At 44.2% G+C, this 27,628-nt stretch overlaps 1 protein-coding gene across 4 annotated transcripts in view; it reads left to right on the forward strand.

Moving 5' to 3' along the window:
• Window positions 1-27,628, forward strand: part of ADAMTS2 (ADAM metallopeptidase with thrombospondin type 1 motif 2) — a 236,217-nt gene that overhangs the window by 205,586 nt on the left and 3,003 nt on the right. For 3 of the 4 annotated variants that reach the window (XM_040647190.2, XM_414611.8, XM_040647189.1), the window contains 12 exons: window positions 910-1,055; window positions 2,388-2,563; window positions 4,703-4,836; window positions 5,651-5,774; window positions 6,387-6,467; window positions 7,697-7,860; window positions 9,013-9,172; window positions 9,680-9,812; window positions 12,571-12,778; window positions 13,132-13,261; window positions 13,743-13,832; window positions 17,704-26,215. In XM_040647190.2, coding sequence (XP_040503124.1) covers window positions 910-1,055; window positions 2,388-2,563; window positions 4,703-4,836; window positions 5,651-5,774; window positions 6,387-6,467; window positions 7,697-7,860; window positions 9,013-9,172; window positions 9,680-9,812; window positions 12,571-12,778; window positions 13,132-13,261; window positions 13,743-13,832; window positions 17,704-18,170 — 2,013 coding nt within the window. In that variant the 3' untranslated portion in view covers window positions 18,171-26,215. Of the gene's footprint in view, window positions 1-909; window positions 1,056-2,387; window positions 2,564-4,702; window positions 4,837-5,650; window positions 5,775-6,386; window positions 6,468-7,696; window positions 7,861-9,012; window positions 9,173-9,679; window positions 9,813-12,570; window positions 12,779-13,131; window positions 13,262-13,742; window positions 13,833-17,703; window positions 26,216-27,188; window positions 27,276-27,628 lie in introns of all 4 variants that reach the window. The other variant, XM_040647187.2, reaches the window with a different exon arrangement.

The raw sequence follows: 27,628 nt of genomic DNA on the forward strand, positions 1-27,628 counted from the left end.
GCGCTGGCAGTGTTTTCCATTACTAGACTTTTACGTAAGCAGCAGCAATGGCAGAAGCAGTCCAAATCTGTGATCCTTGAGAGGAATTAATCCTGACTTCAGCTAAGGAAGACTTCCTTCGTTAGGGACTGGTGGAAGGGCAGTGGTAGCTGTCTTTAATGGGATGAGACAGTAGAGAGGGTCATAGAGTACCTCCAGCTGGAAGGGACCCATAAGGATCATTGAGTCCAACTTTGGACTCCATGCAAGACCACCTAAAAATCAGATCGTATGTCTGATTTGGTGTTTGGTGTGTTTGGTGAAGGGTTCCTGGTATTCTGATCAGCTTTATTGAGATCTTCAGTGAGACTGTGAGAGTTCTCTATGTCGTATCAACAGTGTCTACTGTGCGAGGTGACCTTAATTTCGTGCCACTTTGCTGACCGCATTCACTGCAGTGTTACAGCCCCTGTAACTTCTGCTGCAGAAGGAGCTGTTGTCATCACTGCCAGCAATGGCAGCAGCAGTGTTTTACCTTTAACCTTCAGGGTTTGGGGCTCTGCCTCTTCTGTTAGATGGATTTCTACCAGTGATGATGAAATCCCTGCTGCACTGATGGAGGCACGTGATGCTGTGTGCAGATTAACAAACTGGGCAGTCTTCTAATCCTATGAGCATAAATGGGTGTACTGAAAATGTGTAAGGTTGTCAGATGTGAGGGAGCTGGGGATCATGGGCACAGTACAGCAGTGACTCTCTGCCTTTTCCTGGAGAGGTGAAAAAATCCAATATCTGTGCCCAAAATGAAATCTGTTGCACCAATGGTACAACATAGAATCATAGAATCCTTACAGTTGGAACAGACCTCTGAAGGCCATCTAGTCTAACTACCATCTCCTCATTCTGCACCTCTCCAATTCTCTCTCCTAGCACTGCTTTAAAGGCCACTGCATCTGGCTGACACCAGACATCCTGAAACAGGACGGGCACTGGGGGGCATGGAGTAAGTTTGGCTCCTGCTCTCGCACCTGTGGCACGGGGGTGAAGTACAGAACACGGCAGTGTGACAACCCGCAGTAAGTCTGTGACTCCCATGTGCTTACCTAATGTGAAGTGAGAATGGTGAGAACCCTTGCAGAATTACTGCTCCAGTAATACAGTAAAGATTGCTAAGTGGTGCTTCTTAGATCTCACCTATAGCATACATTGCCAGAATTTCTGCTTTGGGTCCTTTAGCAAGACATGAGCCATCTTTATCTGCCAGTTTATCCATCCGCTGAGCTGGTTGTGCCGTTAAAAGGATCTCAAAAGTGCTATTACATTATTGCAAAGGTAATACTTCAGAGCCCCACGTGTGAAATGATGTCAGTAATTTGCTGGATTGTATTAAAAATATTCTTTTTAAATTAATCCACTTTTTTAGTACTTCAAAAGCAGTATTACAGCATGGAATATACTGACATCTTCAAACTGTTTGCATTCCAAGTTGGAGCAAAGCGGCAGAAAGCAGAACCCTCCCCAAAGTTAATCCTAAGAATGTTGTATTGTTGTGCTCCGATGACATACATAAGGTTCATCAAAATAATGTGAAATGGCTTAATTTCAGTAACGCTGAAACGATGATATATTTAACATAGACAGGATGTACAAATGATATTGAATATGTGGTTATTCCTATATCACAAAATATCAGGATCGTGGCAGCAGGAAGTGAAGCAGTGGGCAGAATTACATGATCTCACCAAACAGAATTCTTGAACATGTTTTGACAAGATGAAGGGGTTGAGCCTGACTTTGGTATTGAGAATGATCTTATTGATGATGAAGCCGTGTTTTCTGGTGGAAATTGTTCTGTTAAGAAAAAATTTGTCAGTTCTAATTTCAGCCTTTATTCCATTGGCAACATGAAAGTGACTTTTATGACTGTGGGCTCTGTTTCAGTTGTAAAATCTATCTGCACGTAGGAAAGGCTGGGTTTGCTGCTGGCTTAGGAAGCAATGTGAGTGAGTCGCTTCACCTGCTTGCGCTTTCCTTTCCTGAACCACACCAAGAAAATGACTTTTGTTTTCTACTTCAAGTGCTTGGAGGCTCAACTTGCAGAAACTGCTCTGTGAAAGAGAAATGGTGACAGCGGGTTTTTAAATGATTGCTTCTTTTATCCCAGCTGTAATGACGTATATTGAGAGAAACCTTTCCAGAGGCACCTCCCAACAGAAAGCAAACACCAGAGCGATCATTAAACTAGATGAAGTGCTGATAAAATGCTAGAAGGGAGTACTGGAAATACATCGCTGGCTTCATCAAGTTCCTATTGACATGGATGGGGGCTAGACTGTGTCTCAAAGGGTTTGGTAGACGTTCAGCTCGTGTTAATGACCAAACTAACCATTGCTTTCTGTCCTCTTCAGTCCAGCCAACGGAGGCCGCACGTGCGTAGGGCCGAGCTATGAGTTCCAGCTCTGCAACACTCAGGATTGCCCCAAGGACTTTGAGGATTTCAGAGAGGAGCAGTGCAGGCAGTGGGATCCGTACTTTGAGTACCAGAACACGAAGCACCACTGGCTGCCCTATGAGCATGTTGATGGTGAGCGGTCCCACTTCTTGTCCTCAGTGTGTCTCAGTGTGGGAGTGCTGGACCTGGGGACTTATAGGGTCATGGTGTGGCCACTGACATGGCCAAGTTGGGATTTCTGGCACCAAACTGCACACAGAATGATTGCTCACTGTTTCTCATAACACAAGCCTGAGAACATCAAATAGAATTATCAGGTGGCAGATTTAAAACAAATTTAAAACAAACAAGAGGAAGTACTTTCCTGCACAGCACACATTAAATGGGAATTCATTGCCACAGGGTGTTTCAGATGCCAGAAGTTTTAAGAATGATTTAGGGAACTGTTTGAAAGGTGTATAATCCACCAAAAGCTGCTAAACACCAAGATCCAGCCATGACCCGGGGGATCTCTGAGCTGCAGTTTTCCTTGAAGAATATACACACAAAGAGCATTAGTTTTGTTTTGTTCTTCCATCTTCCTGCAAATGCTGTTGGGCACTGCTGGGGCCGGGCACTGGTTTGGATGGGAGCTGGGTGAGAACCAGCACAATCATCGTGGTGTTACAGCATCTTGGCAGAGATTGCCTCTGAGAACAGAAATGTTAGTTTTACTGCTAACTTTTCTGCTTTAAATGCCAACAGAAGTGCAGCTAATTGGTTTGGGGCATAAAGATTGTTGCCATGCTATTGCCGTGTTGTGCTGAAACCTGGCTTTTAACAAACAAGAAGGCAGATGGCAATGAGAACCCACTTGTTTGACAAGCAGTGCAGACTGCTCACTGTTTTTAAAGCAGGTCAGTTCACATGGAGGACAGGGCTGGCGTGGCAGGGAACAGGTGACACGTCCCATGTCCCTGAGGTGTGCTCAGCCCGGCACAGGTCTCAGTGAGGGGAAGAGTCACCTTAGGTGAATCCTTTCACGTTCCAGAGAGGAGATACTGTCAGAAGTTAATAGCAGGTAGCTTGTCATTAATTTGTCTGACTTATTTCCTAAACGGTTCTCAGGGTCCCCTCATTCTTCTCATGCCATCTTGTGCAATCTGGGATTTTTGGAGCAGCAGATGCAGCCTCGCAGCTCAATTTCATGAAATAGTTTTGCTGGCACAGGGAGAAGGGGAGGAACACCATGGCCCAGAGACCTTTGCTTCTGCTCAGACCTTCGCTTTGCCTCTCGAGCTGTCTGTCACGGAGACTGCTGAAACTAATCAGCTATTTTCTGTTAAATTCAGTGGCTTCTGTGTCAGAAACTGGCTCACTGCTCTGAGCACTGATCACTGGCCACTGCTGGGGTTCCATATATCTGTGTTATAGGGCCTTTTGTGTTTAAATCTGTGTTTAAAACTGCCTTTTATACAGGCAAGGCATAGCAGTGACATACTTGGTGCAGATAACACAGCCCTGACTCAGAAGTCACATAAATCCATGCACTTGACAAGCAGCTCCGCCAGGCACATGTGGTACATTTATCTATGCTGGGGACCGAGGGAAGCATTTAATCCCAATTTATGGCAGCTGCAAAGTTACCATTCTCATGGAGCTGTGGGAATAAAGCCTTGTACAGAGCCAGTGGCATCTGCTCAGACCATTGGGTGTTTTCTTTTTATCTGCTGCAGTGAATGTATGGTATGCATGCGGTGAGGCATGGTGTGTGTGTGTGTACACATCTATGCCTTGTTCATAGTATAATGTTCCTAATATATGCAGATCCATTAGGTCTGACATTATTGTCTTAAACTTAGGACTTCACCATTAAGGATCCACACAAGAAAAATAAATTACCTGTTTTAATAGTCCAGACACCGCATTTTTTGTTGCTTAGCAGTAGCAAAGGTCTCTGATAGACCAATACCCGGTGGCCACGAGGACACCAAGAGCAATAACAAGAACTCTATTTAAAGAGGGCAGAGGCCACAGGACTGTAGAGGAGGAGAATGCAGCGGCCCTGTGAAGGTTTATTTTAATTGAACTGCTATAATTGCCTGATCATTACTGTTCTAAATGGTGGGAAAAGTGTGCTAAGATCTGATCGTGTTGAACCAGCAGGATCTTTATTTGTTCCATCTAATAGAATGCCCATCTGCTCTTCTCTGCCTCAAAAACATAGTGCCACATACTGTCGAGTTCAGCAAATAAACCTTTAGAGCTGCCAGGCATTATTTTCTTTTGCAGCCAAGGAAAGGTGCCACCTGTATTGCGAATCCAAGGAAACGGGGGACGTTGTGTACATGAAGAGGATGGTCCACGATGGGACCCGCTGCTCCTACAAAGACGCTTACAGCATCTGCGTGCGGGGAGAGTGCTTGGTAAGCTTTGATGCCTTGGTTCAGAGCTTAGCATTGTGTGAGCAATTAATGGTGGCTTGAGTTTTTCTCTCCAAGAACGCGTTTAAGTAGATATAATAACACTTTGGGTATTAAGGAGATTTCATTAGGCTTATTGTCACAATATTGTGTGTGATATTCACAGTTGCCATCACACTGCATGTGACTCAATTCCAACAGCGCCTACCTACACAGGGAGTATTTCACACAGTTTTTAAGAAGAACTATTACTATTAGCTTTCAATGAAAGCTTTTCTTGCTCGGGTTTAGTGGGGGCAGAATGCACAACGTACGAACCCTCCATCGCTCCCATGGAAAGCGGTGCTGAGGTACTGCTGATGTGCATTCTCCCCATAATTGATCAGGCTGTTTTTAAAAAATCTATAGCAGTTCCTCCAAGCTGGGCTCTGCCTCAGGTCGTCTTTCAGCACAACTCGAGGCTCTGACTCAGCAAAGTGCTGCTGGAGGGTTCTGCCCTCCCACCAACGCTTTGATTCTCCCAGAATTTAACCTTCTGCTTTAGGATAAGGTGAGGCTGAAGAGCTTTTCCTCCACGGTGCTGCTTTCCTTTGGCATGAGGACCACTTTGAAGCACAGTATCAAAATCTAATCACCTGACTGACAGCTATGTAAGAACTGGAAGTGCTGTATTAACATCTGTTTGGATACTCAACTTCCAGGAAAATACTACAGTTTGTTTTTTTGCTTAAGTCTGGGTTTTGGTATCTGAGGTGAAGACTCATTAGAATTGAAGCTTGGATAAGTAAAAGTGACTGTTTTTCTCCTTTGTGTGCAGAAAGTTGGGTGTGACAGGGTCATAGGATCCACGAAGCAGGAAGATAAGTGCGGTGTTTGCGGAGGAGATAATTCCCACTGCAAAGTGGTGAAAGGAACGTTTTCAAGAGTACCAAAGAAACAAGGTCAGTTCATTCACTGTTTTGTCTTGAGGGATTCAGGGTGTTTTCCTTTGATTTCTCCTGATACCTAAAGTTTCCTGAAAAATACCAAAGCAATCACAAATAATTCTCAGCACGGCTAATTCCAGTCAACTCTCTGTGTTTTACTTTGAGACATATCTAGAGTTTCAAAATAAGACTGTTGTCCAGTAATTATGCAAGTCTGATGATATTAGGGCCTGCACATGCATAGAGGAGGTCTTCACTGGTCCTCATTGGATGGCTATGGGCTCTGCTGATGTCATTGGCTGCCCCATCTGAGTGCTGCAGAAATATGTCATTATTGCTCACTGTCACATGCAAGCCTACACAGTGTCTGTGGGTGTGTATGGCACTCAAAGTGCAATTTAGTCTGAAACAAATGGCACACAAGGCATTTTTCTTTTGACCTCAAGCTCTTTGTCCCTGCTGTACTCCATCACCCAGCACAGAAATAGGAGTGGGAGTGATGCTGGATTAGGTTCAGCTTCTGTGTTGTACCCTGGTTTTAGAAAACAATGTTTATTTAAAACCTAAGCCAGACTCTTCCTGTTTGATGTATACTAATGAGTTATCTTTTTGAATACTACAATAAAGGACACATTAAGATGTTTGAAATTCCTGTTGGGGCAAGGCATTTACTTATACAGGAATCAGACGCCACCAGTCATCATCTCGGTAAGTGTGCAACAAGCGGGACAAATTTTTAGTCAGAACATTTTTTCATCTGTTTATTTTTATCTTTGGAGCTTCACAATATGTTTATGCATTTGTTTACCCACTGTCCTCCCACGCCACATACCTCCTTCAAGTATGTTAAATTAGGAAACTTGTTTGGCAATTCGATTTCCCTGTTCTGTGTTCCCTGGAGTCCTAGCAAGAACATCCCTGCACGTGTGAAAGTTGCTGATAGAGGAGCTGAATTACTTTATCGGCTGCAGTGCATTATCTTCCAATGTGCTTCTCATCCTGTTGTTATTCAGTTCCATCCAGGAGCAAAGAATGCATTCCCTCTTTTTCAGATCCTGCCCCACAGCTAGCAGTATTGACGCAAGGCTGCCCAACCAATCACCCAGCTTAGGAGTTAATTGAAGTCCTCTCCTTGCAGTGCTGTGTAATTGATGAGAAGCAGTGCCTACTAGACTGTTATTAATGGGAAGTAGATTCACAGCAAATAGCCTACTAATTGCATTGCGAGTTGATTGAATTTCTCACCAGTGAATGCTTCCCATCCTGTCCTGTGGGATGTGAGCCATTGCTCGCAGGGACAGACAAGGTTCTTCATAGGATCACAGAATAGTTGGGTTGGAAAGGTTCTTCCAGTTCCATCCCTGCCACAAGCAGGGTTGTCTCTGACCAGCTCAGGGCTGGTCAGGGCTCCAGCCAGCCTGGCCTTGAGCACCTCCAGGGACCCACAACCTCTCTGGACAGCCATCAGGCTGTACCTGAGCAGGAGGAATACAGATTCCAGCCTCCGTCTTTCTTGCAGTGAGGACCACTACGGATTAGCCCAGTAGGCTTTCTCCCATGGAGGAGTAATACCACATGTGAAAGCTGAGAACCATGAGACCCTGAGCTGGCCATCACATTGGCTTGGGTTTGGCCAATGGGATGAGAAGCAGCTGAGAACAGGCAGACACACTGTGCTGGTGCTGGTCTTGCTTCTGGATGGGCAGACTATGAAAAAGAAGGAAATAAAGAACAATTGATGTTCCTGGAGCTGAGCAAGAAAGCACTGGCAGTTCAGTGAAACACCTGAAAAAGTTTTTCCAAACCTGTGAGAGAAGGGAGGGAAACGCACACTGCTGTGCCTGGCCTTTTCTGCTCCTCCCACCGGGACAAGAGCAGAACAAACCCAGAGATGAGAGGCAAACCTCCACTATTCACATATCTTGTGTTGTTTCTAGCAATTAAAAATCGTGAAACAGGAAGATTCATTCTAAGTGAAGACAACTACGTGCCAGACTCTAAAGTATTTATTGACATGGGTGTGGAGTGGGAATATCGGAATGACGATAATAGAGAAACTGTGCAGACCATGGGGCCTCTGCGTAATGGAATAGTTATTCTGGTAAGTCAAATGAAAACCATCTTCCACAGAGCACAGTGTCAGGATTACAGAGTCATAATGTGCTATAATATATTTTAGATTCCTCTTGTGAGTTAAAAGAAGACATCTGCTTCACTTGTAAGACAATAGAAGATGTATTTTAATTCCTTACTTTTAATTCACTGCTGTGTACATGAATTGTTATTACTCAGAGTAATGTATTGGGCAGCCATTTCTCCTGATTATTTCCTGCAGCTAGCCAAGAAAATGGTCACTATGTAAAGGCTCTCCAGCCTACTTAATGTATCTGTCATGGGAGCATTAGTTAAAAATAAAATGGTTCATATCAGTTCATATCCTCCTGTCCATGTTTTGAAAATATATTCTGCAAAGTCCAGTGCAGGATTCTTGTACTTCCAGGCTCCGTTTGTTAAGGCACAGCCAGTTCTGCACTTCCAAAACCCTTGTGACTCTAACTCTTTTTTCATTGCAAAATAGCAAATGACTACCATAAGTAGGAGTAGGCTGATTCAGAATGTCTCTTCAAGCAGCTGTAAAGTGTTAGTCTATACCAGCTGAACACTACAGGAGGAATGAAAATTGTTTTCAAAGGACCACTATTTTATATTTTATTCACATTGAGTTATGTTCTATTACATTGTTTTGATGCAGTGTGATAGCAAGAAACTCTAAATGATTTATACGTCTATCAAGATTAAGTAACAAGCCTTACAGGATTCCCAGAATTATGATAAGAATATTTGTGTTTTATCAGAAGTACAAGCAATTTTCTTCACCTCTTTCAGTTATCGGTGCGTTTGAATTTGCCTTTTCTTTTAGTGGAACTATCCATCATCGTTTTAGTAGAACATTTCCTTCCTTTATGATGGGATATGGAAAAAATTTAGTATTGTGAAGTCAGTCCAGTGCTGGCAAGAAAAATGAGTCTAAATCAACAACAGTCTTTAATATACAGTTTATAAACTCTGTCACAAGGAAAGAGATACTTTTTTATTAGGGAAAAAAAATGTGTTGAGTGCAGCTGGAAGGTTTAAATCCCTCTGGGGATGTTTTTAGATCTGAACCATGATGACTGCTATTTCACATCACCTCATGTAGCTTCTGATATCGGTCTTTAAATCTTTTTTCCTCTACATCTGTTTTGCTTCCTAGGTGATTCCTCATGGTGGTGCCAAGATATCTCTGACTTACAAGTACATGATCCATGAAGATTCCTTGAATGTAGATAACAATAATGTTTTGGAAGAGGACTCAGTATCGTATGAATGGGCTCTGAAGAAGTGGTCCCAGTGTTCAAGACCTTGTGGAGGAGGTAAGAGTATAATAATAAATATTAAATAATTAATTAAAAAAAAATCAACCCAAAGCATTCGAAATTGTTTAAGGGAAAACTGAAATGGCTCTTGGGGAAGATCTGGGATGGCTCATTTCTAACTTAATAAAACTGGAACATTTGTCCAAGTGTGCAAGACTTGGGTGAGGATCTCGGACGCATAGGGGTGCTAAACTTCAAGGTGAGTTGGGGCAGACCTCCAATGAGTCTGCCTCCTGGGATGTACACCTTGCAGTGTGAAGATCCCTGCTTCAGGCATCAGATGTAGGCCCTGACGATGTCCACCAGCATGATGGGTGGTTTTCAGCCCTTTAACATGGCTTGAAACACCAGGTGATTATATGCATTACAGCCTTAGTGAGAAACAAAGGAGTTGAACAATTCTTGCTGCTAAGTCTACATGAATTCAAGTGTTTATTCAGTATGAATGGCAGGTCCTGTGTATGAGCTGCCAGTCCTAAAAGTAAGAGGAGTGTCTTTCTTCAGGCTTCCAGTTCACAAAATATGGCTGCCGAAGGAAGACGGACCACAAGATGGTTCATCGGAGTTACTGCGAGCTGATCCAGAAGCCGAAGCCCATTCGCAGGGTGTGCAACCTCCAGGAGTGCTCACAGCCCATGTAAGCATTGCTTGGTGCCCAGTGGCAGCTGCTAGAGGTGTTGTTCCCAACTGGCTCTTGTCAGCTGAAAGAGGGTGACTTCAGCTTGGTCTCTGTTTTCCAACTTGATGCGTGGCTGCTTTAACGTAAGGGCTCTTACAAACCTCAGCACATCATTACAGAGACCCAGGGCTGTGAGGGTTTATGCTGTATTCTGCAAGTAGAAATACCATTTCTGGGACTGCTGTTTCCTATTACTTCCGAGATAAGTTGGATTAGAATAGTGCAGTTTTGATCCAGACGTTTGTGTTCATGCCATCTTGAGGTAATAAAAAGTGGACATAAATTCAGTTTATACCAGTTGATTTTATGCAGTGAGAGTTAATCATATAAGAACAAATTTATAGAGTGCTACGTAAGAAAACCAATGTCATACATCCCACCACACACAAATCTTCCTTAAGCTGACAGCATATTTTCAGACACATGAATGGGGAAAAGTATTTGACCTGGTTGATTGCTCTGGCTGTCCTCGAACAGCGTGGTACACTTGTACATGACTGGCAGCAGGTTGTCCTGCTGTATGTGGGATTCATATTCCTCTTGTTGCTACTGCAACAAGGAAGGAGTGTGTTGATCTCAGCTTTTACCTCTGGGGACTCAGTCTGGATGCCAGGAAGCACAGCAAATAAGTAGAACATATCACTCAATATTTCCTAACTTCCTTTCAAAATAGATTTAAAGAGGAGAAAAGTCAAGAAACTATAGCCCATAAACTCAGCATGGGTCAGGGTTTAACATTTATTCTTTGGAACTTGAAGTAATGACCTAACGACCGTATCTCAGACACTCTGGAAAGGACTGTACTCTTCTTTCAGCTACAAATATAATTGGACCCAGGAACCACAAAGACTCAATGGGATCCTAAACTGCACTTGGATTCCTGAATGTTTCTGTCACCTGTTTCCACAGAATGGCATTGAAGCATTTCGCACACAGGAGAGGCAATTATTGAAGAGATTTTATGAAGCTCTGCAACACCCAGAACCACACTAATATGCTGCTTTTTCACTGCTAATGGGGAAAAAAAACCCCATCTTTGACTCAGAGATCATCTTAGAATTCATGGTTTGGGCTCACAGCTGTCTCCTTCCTCCACAGCTTGTGAAATTTCAGTTGGTTACAAAGAGAAAGTTCGCTGAAATTGCCACTTCACTTTTTTGCTTAACTTGGGAATTTCATGTATTTCGTTGTGCCCATGGTGTTTTGACTATTTATAAACCTAGGATTTTATGAATTCTTTAGGACAATCTCTTCGAACTCAGGATGTCTCTCCATACTACATATATTTTTAATGAAGTTTATCCCATGGATCCTGTTTACATTGAACTGTATTTCCATCTTGTGGGTATCTGCGTTCTGTAAATATTTACAGAATGCTGTACATCTTCCTGTACTTGATTATAACAAAGCCTTCAGTTTGCTTCCTGAATTTCCTCTAGTCCCTGGCTGTCCTTGCTTTTTCTCTCTAAATTCCTTACAATATGCAGCTGTAATTCTTAAGCCAGTTTTGATGATCAGTGAAGTGTTCATCTATACCACATTATGAACCATAGATGACATTTTCCAGTGTCTGATTTGATTAATGATTATTGAACTCCTTCCCCAAAATTAGACATTTTTGATGCTGGGATTCCCTCCTGTGTGTCCCTATGGGAAGCCAGCAGTGGGGATGGCTGGTGCACAGCTCGTAACTGTGCCAAGAGCCGGGGGTTCAGCACCGTTGGGTTGGCTGCTTCTGACATAAAAATCTAGTCTGATTGGTAACATGCGGTCTTGGAGGGGCCAGCTTAAAATGAAAGTAAATGAAGCAAAGCAAGAGTGATGCTTATCTCAGAGGTAAATGAACAGAGGCTTTGTCTGCGCTGTGGTACTTCAGCAGGGCTTTGATTTTACAGATGCTCACAGGGACCATCTGACATAATTATAGTAGTGACTGAATGCCATGCTGTCACAATTGTAAAGCATCTCACAGTGATAGTACATAAAACTGTATGCAAGAAAAGGAAAGAAGGGGAAAATGATAAGGACTTATTGCTAGAGAGCACTATATAGCCATGTCCAAACCCCGGCCTTACCTATGTATGTTACCTTTGTAACATCAAAACTGAGAAATATTCTACCAGGTGCCCTTAAGGCAAAAAAGCTCTTGTCAAGTTTAATCTAGTTTCAGTGTAAATGTGATATTTTAAAATGGTGACTCAGTCCTACAAAGCTGAAATTTCAGAGTGGGTAAATTCAAAGCCCTGGCTCCTTAGGATTTTATAACGCTTCCTTACTTTTCTTTTCCAAAAACAGGCAGTGCCATTCTCTGTTAGAAACTAAACAGTATTAAATTTGTATTTGGGAAAAAGTATTTTGAATGACTGAAAGGCAAAATACTGTGAAGTTAAGGGTTTCGTAAGTATTCAGCACACATTTCTTTCAGTTCAGACCAACGAAATTAACGCATTTTCAGACTTAGTAAGGGAGGCCATTTATATTCAGTCTGAGACAATTTAGGCTTCCTTTACATTAAAAAAAAAACGTAAATTTCATCTTATATGAGTTTTTTCAAGGTATTTTATGGCTTTATCTGCTGTAGCATCTAATCAAAGGTGATGGAATTCAATTGGTAAATGAAACTGTTACAGTTTTGTGGTAAGCAGCCTTGACTGCAGTATGAAAAAGTTATAGGAGACAGAATTTTACTTATCCTCCTCTCTTTTCCCTCCCCCAGATGGGTTACAGGAGAATGGGAGCCTTGCAGCAAGAGCTGTGGGAAAACAGGATACCAGGTGCGATCTGTGCGATGCATCCAACCCCTGCACGACAACACAAATCGGTCTGTTCACACCAAGTACTGCAACAACGACCGTCCCGAGGGCAGGAGGCCTTGCAACCGGGAGCTCTGTCCAGCACAGTGGAGAATAGGACCCTGGTCACAGGTCAGTCTCTTCTTGGGTGTCTCAAGCAGCTAATTTCTTCTGAAGCAAGGGAGGAAATGGTGGTGAGTTTCTTCTGTGCTTTCTATTCAAGTGTTGTAAGATGATAAATTGATACCTATATAGAGGATCTATGGCTTCCAGTGCTGCTAATGCCACAGAAAGTGAGTTAGAGGGTGGCATGCCACAAAAGTCAGTGACACTCCCTCTTGTGTAGTTACTGAAGGTACTGCCCTGGTTCAAATAATGTACCACGTTGGCTCAAATCAAGTGCAGTGGCTTAAAATTTAAAAAAATAACTTATAATCCATTGTTTTGAAAGGATGAATTGGGGTCTAACTGTTGTATCCTTTCAGTGCTCCGTCAGCTGTGGCAATGGCACGCAGGATCGCCCAGTCCTGTGCCGAACCAGTGACAACGCCATCGGCCTTTGCAAAGAAGCTAAACCAGAGAACGTAAAGATTTGCAGACTACCTCCATGTCCAAGTAAGCACTTGACTTCTCCAGCCTTTCTGCCTTCTCAGCTTTTTCTGCTGTTTGTAAATGACAGTTGTGAGATTGCTTTGCATGCTGTTATTAAGTAATTCGTGTTTTTTCCTTATTCCTGATGTGTTCCTTGAGGTAGCCTTTGATAATTAAGAACCAAGCAGGCAATTATGATCTCCACTATACAGGTTTTAAATAGACAGTGTAACTAGACTAAACGGGATGTATCTTAGGAGATAGTTAATGGTGCTGTGAGAAGTACTGCTGAAATACTGTTCTTCGGGCTGCTCTCAGTGTTCATTGTCAGGTATTAGGCACAAGTTGAGCAAACTGAAAGAACAACCCCCTGTCCCAAACCATACAGCCTGGCCATCATCCTTTAGCTCCTTTGCCACCTGAGCCTAGTTTATCCACCTGTGATAGGTCAGCTTCTTAGTGCTTATATATATTGTGTTGTATCTTTTTTTTCCCTCTGTTCTAGGAAACATTTCTGATCCTTCAAAGAAAACCTACATGATACAATGGCTGTCGAGACCTGATCCAGACTACCCTATCCAGAAAATATCTTCAAGTAAAAGACCCATTTATAACTCTGCCTTTGCCCTTAAATGCATGCCACATCGAATGTGGACTTTGCCTTTTGCTCTCTTCTTCTCTCTATGCGGAAAATTCCCTTGACTTGGCCAAGTTTAAATCTTGGGCTGAATCTTTTTTTCACACCAGGCACTTGGTGCTCGGTGTCTTTCTTCTCTGGAGCTTGTGTAGCACTGGTGGTGGAGGTCTTGAAGTGTTGGATGTGTGAAGTTGGATCTCCAAGGTATGCTGCAGTCCTCTGAAGGGGAGCTGGGATCAGTTTGCTTGTTGCTTGGTGATGGTGAAAAAAGGCTCTTACTGGTTCATGATGTTCAGTTTGATAGCAAAACTGAGAACTTATTGTGAATGTGATCACATCACAATAATGACACCTTGTAGTGCTAAAGTTCTCCTTTGTCTGAAGACCCTAAATCTCATAACTCTGTAGTTTCAGTTTTCTGACAGGGTAGCCTGTTGAATGAAAGAATTTATCCATTCCATTTTCCTTTGTGGTGCCATTGCTTTACTCACCTTTGCTGCTCCTTTTTTATTCCCATCCCCAACATCTGTGTTTGTGACCTGTGGGTGCTGGTCACCGGTACCAGGCGCTTGGTTTCTGCCGGTACCTGAGTGCTGCTATGACACTCTTGCTGACCTCCTGTTGGTGGTTTGACATGTTTTTCCTTGTGGAAAGCTGCATACATTTTTCCATCACACAATTTTTGCTGGCTTTGTTTTACTTACACTTTAGAAACTGAAGTGAAGTGAAACGGGCACGGTCCGTGTTGAAGGTTGCGTGGCGTTGGTTTTGTTTACCTGGGGGAGGCAATAGGATGTTTTCATTGGCTCTGACATCTCCAGCTGCTCAGCAAGGAGCTATTTGTACTCATTACTTCTGTGGTCTTTTTTCACCATGTGCATGTCTGATGTGAGTGGTATGGTTGTGTGTGCGTGCGTGTGTGCTCTATAGACGTGTCAACTGGCAAACATAACAGTGTGAACTACTACAGAATTACCTCAATTTTTATTGCTTTTTTTTGCTTAGAAGAATTTTAGAAAAATGCCTTAATGTTGAGATGTAAATGGCATTAATTTACCAGATCCAGCTTTAAATATAAACAAAAGATCTTGAGTTGATCTTCATATGGAGGGTTTTTACTTGAATGATAAATACTAGAAGGCAGTAAATTTAATCCGAGGTTAATTTGCACAGTGCATATCCATACCTTCATGAAGACAGGACTGTTACCTGACTTATTGAGATTTAAGTGGCATTGTTGCTTCACTGTACGTGTTTGTGTTGAAGATTTGGAATTCAAAAGTCATAATACTGTTTGTGACAGTCAGTAATAATAGTGGAAGCGTATCAACTTTCAATCTGCAGTCGTGGAGCAAATTGCTACCTTATTGCATTGATCATGCTCGTTAGAAAAGTGGCATTTCTGAATCTTTGGATCTTCAACAGTGTAGCACTTCCAACTTGTCATTATCATGTGATCACATACTTAAATTTTGCTGTTAATATGATAATTTCTTGAAACATGTTAAAAATTTACATGACAAGGTGAAAAAGCAAAGACACGTATCTGGCACTGAATACTGTTATGTAAAATAATTTGGTGTTTAACTGTATAAATATATTCATGACTGTTACCTTTAAATAGACAATGTTTAGTGATGTTTCAAGAGATGGATGGCTATACAGAGTGGTGCAATAAGGTATCTGGGCATTGTGCACTATGTCTATATGCACTTTGGTTTATCAGGGATATTTTATTAGTGTTTTGTATGTATTTAACATAATATTAAAGATGTGCCAATTCAGTTTGCTTTTCAATATTTTTTATGAGACTAATGTGTACCAAAGTGACTGTGAAACTGATTTATTTTTTTCTTACTGATGTTTTGGAGATATACTTCCAGTCTGTCATGCATACTGCAAGTAAAAATAAATAAAAGTTCAGCAAATCTAGATACTTTGGTTTGGATAGTGGATGACAATTTCATTCTAACAGTCATAAGATACAAAGTTTATTTACATAACTTAGCAGATGTCACTAAGCATATTACTTAATGCAGTTTCATGCATTTTTTTCATGCATGCTTGCATCAAAGTGGTGTGACACAAGGCAGAACGTTCAAAGGGAACTCTGTCTGGTACCTAAAAAATATGTAAGGCTGTACAGGCACGTGCAGCCCTTTGTGCAGTTACGCCTGCAGATAGAAGCTGTTCTGGTTCTTAAAGGCTGGAAACATGTTTGAAAAGATGTCAACAGGTTTAAAAACATGTCCAAAAACAAAGTACTATTCTTAGGTTCCTAAGGAAGGCGTAGGTTTTTTTTTTTTCTATTCAGTTTAGCATTTGAGAACTATGAATTGATGCATTTGAAAACGGAAATAAGAGGCTTGTTTTTCTTGCAACAAACTCAACAATTGGGGTATAAATACAATGCAAGAAAGGTATTTTCAGCCTTCTCTGTCAGTAGTAGAATTTTAAGGCAGCATCAGTAATTATTAGCTTATTTTAGACTGATATGTTTGCCAATTAAACACCTATAATGCCCTATTTTGTTAAGTGAGAATGAGTGAAGAGGCGACACCTAGACTTTCGGGGTTCACTTGGTATCTCTGCATCTGCTCTGGTTCTCTACTTTGCTGTAGGGTTGCTGGCAGGGTAAGTCAGTACTCCTAGCAGGATGGTAAAATGGCAGCTCCAGAAACGTGCTGAGCGACCACATGCGCTCTGAATAAAGGCAAGTAATTGCAGTTACTCATCTTTTACTGTAAGAGTTGGTAGAGATTCAGTAAGAGCAGGGGGAGAAGCAGAAGTGATTTCATCTGTCTCAGCCCTGTGATCACAGAGAACATACTTGGTTATTGATGATGCCAAGCGTTGGTCTGGCTGGCTTTCTCCTTAGTCCTGTTCTCTCCTATGAGCCCTCTGGTTCCTCTTTCTTTCCACCTGGACTGTGTGCTGGGATTTTCCTTCCCTGCAGTTCCCAGTAGTTCCTGGCTACATCACCTCACCCTTGAGGCACAGGAGATACAGAGCTTGTCTGTAGGACAGAGCACAGGGAGCTTTCTTGATGTGGAGCCTGCTCACCCTTCTCCATCTGTCTGTCCTCTACCAATCTGCGCAGTCCTCATATCCTCTGAGCAGAAATCACATGAGCTTTGAGCCATCTTTGAGTAGAATTTCACTGAGGGTCTTATAGACAGTAAAATAGTATGATAGCTTTCCCTTTAACTCCTTAACCTAGAGCATGCCACCTGCAGTTCAGCAGGAGCAGGATCTGGCATGAAACCTGTATTGTAATGTTGTAATGTAATGATGGTCATAGTAGCTGTTGACAGCTTAGGACCTGATGATTATCATTCTTTCCCTTTTATTATGTTTTATTTTTCACTCAGACACAAAAATCAGAGCTTTTTACCGAGTCTCCCAGTTGCCAATGTACTGGCTTGACTCCATCCCACTGGAGTTTGTTGGCAGCTCCTATCTAGGAAGAGGAGAAAAGCCTTATGCTAAATAGCCCAGTTCTTTTTCAAGCATGGGACATGCTCAGGCAGTGCTGCCATCGGTCTTCAAGGTAGCACGTGCAGAACACAAAGTCAAAAATTAGCACTCGGGTCTGTGTTGTGGATGGGGTCAGTGCACAGAGATCAAATCAGGTTTTGCTTCCCTGCAAGCAAGTTGAGCTTTAGGTTTAGCATAAAGTCTGCTTTTGCTGGTGGAAGGCTCATTTGCCAGTTTCCCACCCCATGCTAAATACCAAACCCTCAGCCCACTGCCAAAGCTTCAGCTGTGTTTCTTTTCCCAATTAACGTGAAAAAGCTCTTTATTTATCTGTTCCCTTTTTCTCTTTCAGAAGATCACTGTCAAGGAGACAAGTCAATGTTTTGCCGCATGGAAGTTCTCTCTCGGTACTGTTCAATTCCTGGTTACAATAAGCTCTGTTGCAAGTCCTGTAATATGTACAACAACGTAACAGAGGAAGGCAATGCAACCGATTCTAACGCAAACAAGAATAATGTCATTGAGGAGGAGCTCTTGACAACCCCCAGCCCTCTCACGGGAGTTCCCACCACACAACCCGCCACCACCAGTCCTCCTCCTGTTTCCAAACCCCCCATGCCTCCTTCCAATGCCACCGATGAGCACCCCGAAATTAACGCGGTGGACGTGCCCTATAAAATTGATGGGCTGGATAACGAAGTGTCACAGCACAACATCATCACACAGAGGAGGGTACCTTACGAAAGGACGAGGAATCAAAGGATCCAGGAGTTGATTGCTGAGAAAAGGAAAAAAGAGACTCTCAGAAGAATAAACTAAAATGGAAATATGGCACAAACAACATTTTTCTCTTATAGAGATGTTACCAACATCGTAGTATTGCCCATGTCGTAGAGACTGAAAATGGGGAAAAATCAAAGTGGTGCTATGGCAGAGATGCCAAAGTCTAAAGCCTACTATAAATGGAAAGGACAGATTGTTTTGCAAGTGCTGATCTGAACACTTTGACGGCTAGGTTTCCAGGGTACAGTAGAGTGTTAATCATGACAGCATTTCACTGGATCCAAACAAACCTTAATACCTAGGCCAGGTTAGCAGGTTTTTTGTTTATGGGCTCCTTTAAGTCTTCTATGGCTGCATGAAACTTCCTGGGAGCAGTAATGCAAGTTACATTTAGGATGGAGGAAAATGGTCCTGAGACATTAAGAACCCCTTTAATCCTGACAAGCAGGTGGTCACAAATCCTGTGATGCTTCCATGCATTGCGTAGAGCCAGGCGCTAACCCAGCCCTGGATCGGGAAGGTGCTTAAGGACGAGCCAGACACACTTAGTTGCCTTCAGCAAAGCTGCAGCTGGGCACGTACTTACGTAGCTTTCCTTACCAGGACTGTGTAAGAAAATATATAAAAAATTCTGTAGCCATATATTTATGTGTAAATTAACAACTGGCAACCAGTAGCTTACATGTTTCCACAAACATTTCAAAGGATTCTCCTAAAAGTTTGAATATACATGCAAGGCATTTTGTATTAGGGCAGGTCCAGCCAACTTGGACTGGTGACAGCCAAGTCTTTGTGTTTACAGGTATCCACTCATATCACGCAACAGCCTCAGTGATCTTTGTTGGTTGGTGCTTTTTGTGTTACCTGACTTTTTTCTACCCACACGGTGTTTAAGTTAACGATGACTGGATTCTTGTTGCCTTTTCTTTGGTGCTTTAGTAGGAAGACATTTTGTTTTTTTTCTCTCCCATAGGACAAGGTTATTTTTGAGGAAATAATTTCTTTTTTTTTATTCTCTTCCTTTCCTTCAGACCGCTTTATTAGCACGGAAGTGAACAATTGTTCCCTGTGTCCTACATCTAGATGTTCATGCACGTGCATGCAGTACCAGGTCTGCTGGAAACGTTGAGATGTGGAACCTGAGAACTCTTTGAGTACTTCTTTTCCCCTCAGGGTCATCATAGTTTTCATCAGTCATTCCAGATTCCTGGTTGGAGATCAGAAGATAAATTCAGATCAGTTTAGTTTTGGGATCACTCTGGGTGATGGGGAGGTCGGTGCGAGCCAGCCTTCAGCATCTAAGATCAGAATTACTTCTGCCATCCCAGCAGTGTAGCAAGGAAGGAAATCGGGCACTGAAGGCTCCATGCAGAGTCTGTGGAGGGCAGAAGTAGGTGCCGGTTATAGCGGGTCCGTGGAAGTAGGTGAGGAAATGGTCCTTTCTCCCCATGCCGGGACTCTCCCGGTAACAGCAGCGTGCACCGCTGCCCTTCCCTCTGCAGGGGGCAGCTTAGCTTTTCTTATGTCCCTTAGCTTGAACTCTTCCCTTCCTTTCCTCTTTGCTGGTCAGCCTCCCGCAGAGCCCCAACTTCCCTCAAATCCTCCTTTTACCACTCCGCCCTGGTTCAGATTTTCCAGTCTGAGAATAAAACCTCACCCTCCAGCTATCCCAGCGGCTGCAGCTGCTCAAGGTTTGAAGCAAAGGCAGCTCTAAGCCTCTACACAGCCACGTGGACATCAGACACATCAGATTTCCAACAGTCTGTAAGCTCTACTGCTGCTGAAGAACTTCAGAAGCATTACACGTGTTGCAACCCTGCCTGGGGCAGCCCTCCTGCATCCAACCACCATGGCCAAATGTGCTGGAAAAGGGTCAAGAAAAAGCAGTTTTTGCAGCGCTGGTTGTCATCAGGAGCCTTGGAAGGCCAAGAGGCTGGTTTAGGAAAGGAGCCTTGTGGAGGGATCTGAAGCAGAGAAGGGAAGTTTTTAGCAGGTGTAGCACTGAGTCTCTTCATATGAGTTGGTGTTGGTGCACTCAGGTGAGTGTTTAAGAGCAGCTCAGGTGGTGCAGAGGTGGGAGTTACACAGAAGGACACAACAGTTGGGAAGCACAGCAGGGCTGATGTGATCCTTCCTGCTGTAGTTGGGCTGACAGCTGGTGGCCATAGTGAGTATTTCTCGCATTTCATATTTCCTTTACTCAGATGCAGTTAAACTCACCTCTTCCCCTTCATGTTGTTATCCTGCTTTTAGGTCCATGAAAAATACAAAACAAAACAACAAACCCAGGCTTTGTCATAGCCTAGAAGCACATCCAAGCATATGATAAACTTTGGAAAAAGCCCCACCAAACCCAAGGATGGAGAAGGGTTGGGACTTAGACTTATGCAGGAGAGAGGGAGGAGTTTGCTCCCTGCTTGGTGCCTGTTTTCCTCTCTGTGACTTTGTGGAGATCCATATGAGGTAATGCACCTCATAACTTCTACTCTTCCTTAGCATCAGGAATAGGTGTAGTCAGCCAGGCAGTGCGAAGAAAGGGCACGTGGGGAAGAACCCACAGCTCAGATGCTGCCTTACAAATAGCCTCCTCCCTCCAAAGGACTTTCCAGTTGCATCCCAGTAGCAAGCAGGGCAGGAATTTACTTGGTGCAATTCAGGTGACCTTTCTGCAAAGGCAGTGAGGAGTCAGAAAGCTGATTCAAATTCAGGAACTTGATTGCTTTACCTTTTCTGTTCTCAGACAAACAGACCAAGGGCAATTTTGCAGATAAGGTGGAGTCTTCAGCTGTGTTTTGGATGGGGAGCAGCCTCCCGGAAAGCTGGTGCAGTGCTGTGCTCCACCTGGTGCTCGCTGGGGACTCCACACAATGCCTGGGCCACCTGCTCTCAGGAAGGTCTTGCTCCTCTTTCAATCTCACCTTTTTATTTCTTGCTATTTTTAATTCTCTTGAATAATTTTCTAGCTGCTATTTGGGGAATGCTGAAGTGACATTTGTAGGAGCAGCTTCAGTCTAGATTGCCCAGACACAGGCTGGCCCATCTCCTGGAGCAGGAGCGCCAGCTGCCTCCTCTTTACAGTCTTGCTGGACAAAGAAAAAAATCTCCATACTGGGAAAGATGCCCTCATTTCAAGCTGGCATGCACATCTCAGAAGATGTTTTTCAGCAGTTCCCTATGATAGTAGTTTCCTAAGAACCTGTACCACACTTGTACTGGAAAGCAGAGCTCAGAGCTCTTTTGAGAAAGAAAAAGCAGCACATGCCAATAGGTTGGGTAAGCTGGTACTTGTTTCTTGTCACACAGTGGAAATTTTGGTCATTTATTGGTTGGTTGAACTTTGACAACTGCATCCTCTTTTCTACAGTGCTGTGACTGGGAAAGAGCATCATCAGCATATGTCGCCTTTCACCATTCTGCTGTTGCCTGAGTATGGCATTTGGACACATAATGAGCAGATTAGTATTTTAATTTAACTAATTCCCCAGAAACTAAAGAGATCAGATGTAAAGTAAACTGATCTATATTCCTGCAGAGACTGTCTCAGAGCTCTGAGAGCTAAAGCAAATGTACTCCCATTAAGCAACGCAATTTCTGATATCCATTTGCCAAACTGTACAGTACACAACTCTTTAAGTTACCATTTTTCTCCTTCTTTCAGCTTAAAATCCAAGTGTTACCTCCTCACACACACACAAAAAAACAATAATCTTAAACCAATTCTGGTTTCTTTGGTTCCAACCTACTGCCGTTTTCCCACCACCATTCCTTTACAGGTTTCTGCAATTCATTATGAACACATCACTTTTTGTATTCATGTATCCATTCAGTATTTAGAATCTCACAACGTCTCCATAGAATGCTTTCAGATATTTTGAGAATTTTATGAATGGTGCTTCTCTGGTGCTCAAAGGGTTTTATGTTTTATTTTAGTACGTAACACATTTAATGTCGTATTTACTCACCTACAATGCAGTATTAGCTATGTTCATCTGAGTATCTATATGCAACTTCCATTCACTTACATATACCTTAACAGAAAATTGCAATAAATAGCCTTTTTTTTGTATATTAAAAATGTATATACAAATTAGAATCTCTAATTTTATAATTTATTAAATCCAAATGTCTGTGTTCTTTTGCAAAGCGTTTGACTTTTCCCTGTGCTTTTTGTTACTGAAGTTACGTCATGCAGAGATGCTGGGGAGGAGGAAACAGCATCCTTAGACCCCAAAGCAATTCAATTTGTAAGACTTTATCTTGATGAATATCATGAAGCCCAAAACTGCATGCAAATCGATCAAACTTACTTACAGCTGCTTGAGGCTCTCATCGTTTGCATTCTGCTGAAATCCATTCTGGTCCGTGTATCACCTCCTTAACTGCAGTTACTCAGACTTCCACGTGGGGCTGAGGAGCCGATTTTGCTTTGTAAGTCCTGTTGATAAAATAATTACTCCATTCCATGAAATGCTTTTGCATACATCTTCCTGCCCTATCCTGCATGCTCATAGCCAGGTTTCTTTTTAAGCATAATTGAATCTCTTCCATCTAATTGAACTTTGCTGCTTGAGGATTTGAAAGATCCCCGCTTGCCTTGATTATCCTGTTAGCAGCATGCAGTGCACTGAAGCCCAACATCCATAACCAGGTGACAAACCACCTCAATGTGGAAAAGGCATTTAGTTATTTAAACGTCCTGGTAAAAGAGTGGACCAGACAAAACGCGGATTTCATTTCATGTGACAATTCACATATTACCTAATGTACAGCTGTGGCAAGGTTATATTTAATTGGGTGTCGGTTTGGATGCAGGAACATTGCTCACAGGTAACTGTTAGTTTGAAAAGAGCATGCAAGAATGAGCTTCCACTAGAAGAAGGTAGCCTTCAATTATTTTTATAGCAACCCCAAGGTTTAGAGACCCACAGCCCAAACACAAGAGGCACCCAGTGGGTTCCCTGCACAGCACCCTTCTGCAGTCTTCTTCTCTGTCACCAATGCCCAAAGCTGACAATTACAAGAAGCCTCCTCTTCCCCTCCAGCTGTGTGCCAACTTCTGAGCCCCTCTGTGCCAGTTCTGACACATGAGAAGCACCTGGGGCCCAAACAGGAGCCCAGTGACACCAGCACAGGGCCTGCAGCATTTCCCAACAGCAGCCTTGGAGCTGCTCTGGCCCCTGCAGGTTTCAGAGCCACAGAGCACCGTTCCCCTAAATGTTATCCTAAAAGATGCTGATGGGAGTATTCTCTGTCTTGTTTGCATGAACAATGTTCTTTCAGGATCCTACTCCCACAGCACCCACAAATACCAATGCATTGTCTGTTTCTGAGCACAAAGCCACATCTGGCTGCGCAAATCTGCACAAAGGCAAACCCAGCGTGTGTGATGGGTACAGCAAAAGCAACCTAGAAGCTCTATGGCCAGACTATGCACCACGCTGCAAAAAGGGTCTCAGTATCTGTGCAAACTCTGCCTTCTGTGCCTGATGATGTGCCGAGGGGACACCTCACAGTCCATGCAGGAACTGCTGCCCTGATCTGTTAGCTTTGGGAGAAAGAACTGACAACTTATGGAGATACGTGTCTAAAATTTAAATGAGGTATGGAAAGACACATACATACAAGGGTACAAAGCCACATTATGCAGAACTGGAATGCTATAAGTAAAACCGTATTTATCTTATCAAATACATTTCCTGTGCTGGATTTCCAGGGGAAGTGGGAGTTTGCACTCTCCAAGCCACCACAGCACATTAAAGAGGTCGGTCACTGCACCCAGGTGTGCACAGTGGCACTGAGCTCTGTGCTGGGCAGGTGAAGCACAGCCTGGCATGAGGTTAAAAGTGCTCTGAGAGGGCTCTCCAGAGGCACTTCCCAGTCTGAGCCAAAATCCCAGGGAGGGTGAACTCTGCACTGCTCAGAGCCATTGCAAGGTCTTCCAAAAGGAGCATGCCCACATTTCCAAGCAGACAGATCGCTCACCCTTGCACTAAATGGTGAGGGCTGCAACACTCCATCTGTGCAGCAGCCAGTTCCTTGCTTGCAAAAGAAATACCTGGTAATTTCCAGACAATCTCTGTGCATCAGTGATGGTGTTTGCACAAGCAGCCGCTGCTGGTTCCTGTGTGAGCTGCAGCCAAGGCAACAACTGCGGGTGTGACATCTCTAACCCAGCTCCATCAAGTTAATAGAAAAACAGTCCATTAATGTTTCATGGGACAATCTTTGCTGCCTACCATAGCGACTGCTCACTGCAACACACGGGAGGTGAAGGGGCTGGGGGATATAATTAGAGAGCACAAATCATCAGGCAGCTGGCACAAATCAGGTCGAACTCCTTTTCTTTCTTGAAATTTTAATGATAGAGACACAAAAAAGCAGCAGCTCTCTGTGCCACGGCTTCTGAGTGCTGAGGATTGCTCCTTTCCCGATACTCTGACCCGATTTTAGCAGAGGAGCAGTGTGGCAGCACTACCAGCCATGCCCAAGCCCCCCACCCCATGTTTACCTGCAGCCCATTCCCATAGGCACTGTGGCTGCCTGGCACCCACATGGGCATCACTTGGCAGCAATGGCCTGCAGGGGTCTCTCCTCTCTTACTTTTTCTTAACTCTTTCATTGCTTTAGAAAACAGAGAGTTATGTTTTCTCTCCACCCAAACAAAAGTTTCTTGCCACAGTCCAAGGCAAGATTTTCATCAAAGAGCACTGGAAATGCACAGCCTGCACAGCGCAGCTCAGCCACACAGCACTGCTGGCTCCTGACCCACCCTTTGGCACCCCAAGTACCTCCCTAAGGTAGGAATTGATGTTTTTTATCCGTACAGGGCTCCCTATGATTAATTGCTTTGTTTATCCAAACACAACAAAGTTCAAAGATGCCCAAAAGAATACTGCTTATTACCCTGGCACACCTCCTACTGCTGAACCAGCTTAAGACAGCTTTCCTCCAGACTGGGAACATCTGAAAAAAGCTAACAACAGAAAACCAGAGGAGCATGACCACCACATCATCCTGGCCTCACGCTGTGAGGGCCCCAATTTCTTCCTCTCAGACAGTTTGTTGGAGAAGCCTAAAGAGAAGGAGAAAGCGAAGGTGTGAGTTGTTAGTGGAGAACAACCCAGCTGGGCATTGCTGTTGGCGATTGGTGCAGGAAGGCTGAAGCTCATTTCCTTCAGCTGTGTGGCATCAGAAACAGAGGCAAGCAGCTGAAGCTCACACACCTTTGATAATTAAATGCTAAGTAACGACCAGCTGCAGAGAGCAACTAATCTCTGCTTGGAAGCACAGCCTGGAGGGATGCGAGAGGCTTTGGAGCAGCTTATTTCTCTGCACAAGGGAGAATGAAAGAATCTGACTGATGGGTGCAGACTTGGGTGACCAAAGTGGCTGCCAGAGCAGCTTCCAGCCTGAATGCCAACCACACCAAGAACATTTGTACTAAAACTGAAGCAGCGATTTCGAGCCCAGGATTTCTGCCTTTCTCCCCACCCCATGCAGCTCAGGCCGGGTGATGGAGCAGCTGGGTCAGGGAGCACAGGGATACTGCAGTGCAGCTCTCTCACAGCAGTTACTGAGGACAGCATTTAGAAACAAAAGCAGAGGGAGGACTCTGCTGCAAAATCACAACCCAGATCCCCACCCAGCACACAAGAGGAGAGATGCTGAAGTTAGACATGGAGGCAGAATACAAAGACAAGCCCTCACTGCGGAGCCAGCTGGCCCTGCAGGTCAGGCGTTGCCAGCCCTCCTCACAAAGCGATTTTCTGCAGTGCGTTTGCGTGTGTGCCGTGCAGCAGCACCGTGCAGCGATGCAGCGCGGAGCCGCGTGTGCTCCTGTCGCCCGGCTGCTTTGCTGCTCGGCTGCGTGCATCGCAGCAGGGCTCAGCGGGAAGGGCTCCGGCAGGCTATATTTAGCAGCAACAACAAAACAGGCAGCCGGATCAGCTGACTGGGCGCAGAGAGCACGGGTTAGTTGTAGGCAGCACGTATCCTGCGCGGAAAGCAGGGCGAGAGAGAGGGAGAGAGAGCAGGGCACGGAGCTGGGAGGTACCCCATCACCCGCAGGGGCTGCGGCTCAGGTAAGGGCAGGGTATCAGGTCATGGAGCGTTGTGCCCAGGGTGGCTGGGATGGACACAGGTGGGGAAGGAGCGGGGAGCAGCTGGGAGGTGGTGCTGGGCACTGGGAGGCCATGGGTGGGGGCAGGGGAGATGGGCATTGGTAGGCGATGGCAGGTGCTGAGAGGTGACAGTGGGTGGTTGCAGGTGATGATGGGGAGGTGACCTCTGCATGGTGTGGCAGCAGCAGGGATGGCATCCAGGCTGGAACCATTCTATCCCATTGGAAGCATTGTGCTGTCCATCTATAAGTCACTGTTTACTCCGGGAAGAAGGAGATGGTGGCAGGGCTCTGTTAATGAGTTGTGTGGGGCAGAGCTGATGATGTGCCCATGAGTCACCCTGTGCTGCATGCCCTGGCACTGGGTTGGGGGGGGGGGGGGGGGACAAGCCTTCCTCTTGGTGCTTAGAGAGGTGAAAGGAAAGGAGCGCTGTATGGAATAAAGAAAGGATAATATACAGGCCCCAAGGTTTAAAAGAAGCATCTCCTGCTCTGAGTTCAGCAAATCTCACCTTGGTTGGCATTGCCAGGAGCACCTGAAGGGGAAGCCAGGAGCAGCAGTGCGGGTAGGGCTGGGCACCTGGGTGATCCCTGTGTGTATGTGGGAGCTGCGGCCCTGCAGAGCTTCAGCAAAGCCAGGCTTCCTCCCAGCAGAGACAAGTGAGGCATTCAAACAGCAAGCAGAGCACTTTTGTTCAGTCACACAGCCAGGCTGGATGGTGCTGACAGATTATTCACATATGAATTCCACAGGGGTTGGTGGGGGGGGGGGAGTGGAAAAAAAAGTATATAGTATGCAGGTGATATGGTTATTTCTGCCAAAGCGTGAGCTAAACAAAGCACAGGAAAGTGTGTTTTGATATAAATGAAATAACCCCATAGTAAGCATCCAATGCAAGAGGAAATATTTATAAAAAAGGGCTTTACCTAACCAGTGGGGGTAGTCTGAGGGAAGGCCAGGCCAAAAAGAGTAGAGGACTGCTATATGCATAAAAAGGACGTGAAGCAACATCAGCTGTCAGGTAAGGCTCTAGCAACACATAACTAAATTTATGAACCACTGGTAGAGACAAAACCAAACCTTTGTATGTTACCACCTCTGCCTTGCTGAGGCTTGTAGAGCAAACCAGCTGTGATGCTGTGCCACCCACACAGTGCTCCCCACCTTTTGAGATCTGCTCTTGCAGGACGAGACCAAGTGTGAACCAGAGCCCTGCTGCAGTGAGTGGGCCAGCTGAGGATTGAACAGGGAGAGGAGATGTCCCCTGGGGTTACAGGCTGGACACGAGACAAGCTGGTGCTCAAGCAGAGCACTGCTGTAGCACATAACTGTGCATTAGTTCAGAAGGGAGTGCAGTTGCTTATCCCCATAAAT

This window comes from Gallus gallus, chromosome 13 (genome assembly GCF_016699485.2).
Source record: "Gallus gallus isolate bGalGal1 chromosome 13, bGalGal1.mat.broiler.GRCg7b, whole genome shotgun sequence".
Taxonomy (NCBI): Eukaryota; Metazoa; Chordata; class Aves; order Galliformes; family Phasianidae; genus Gallus; species Gallus gallus.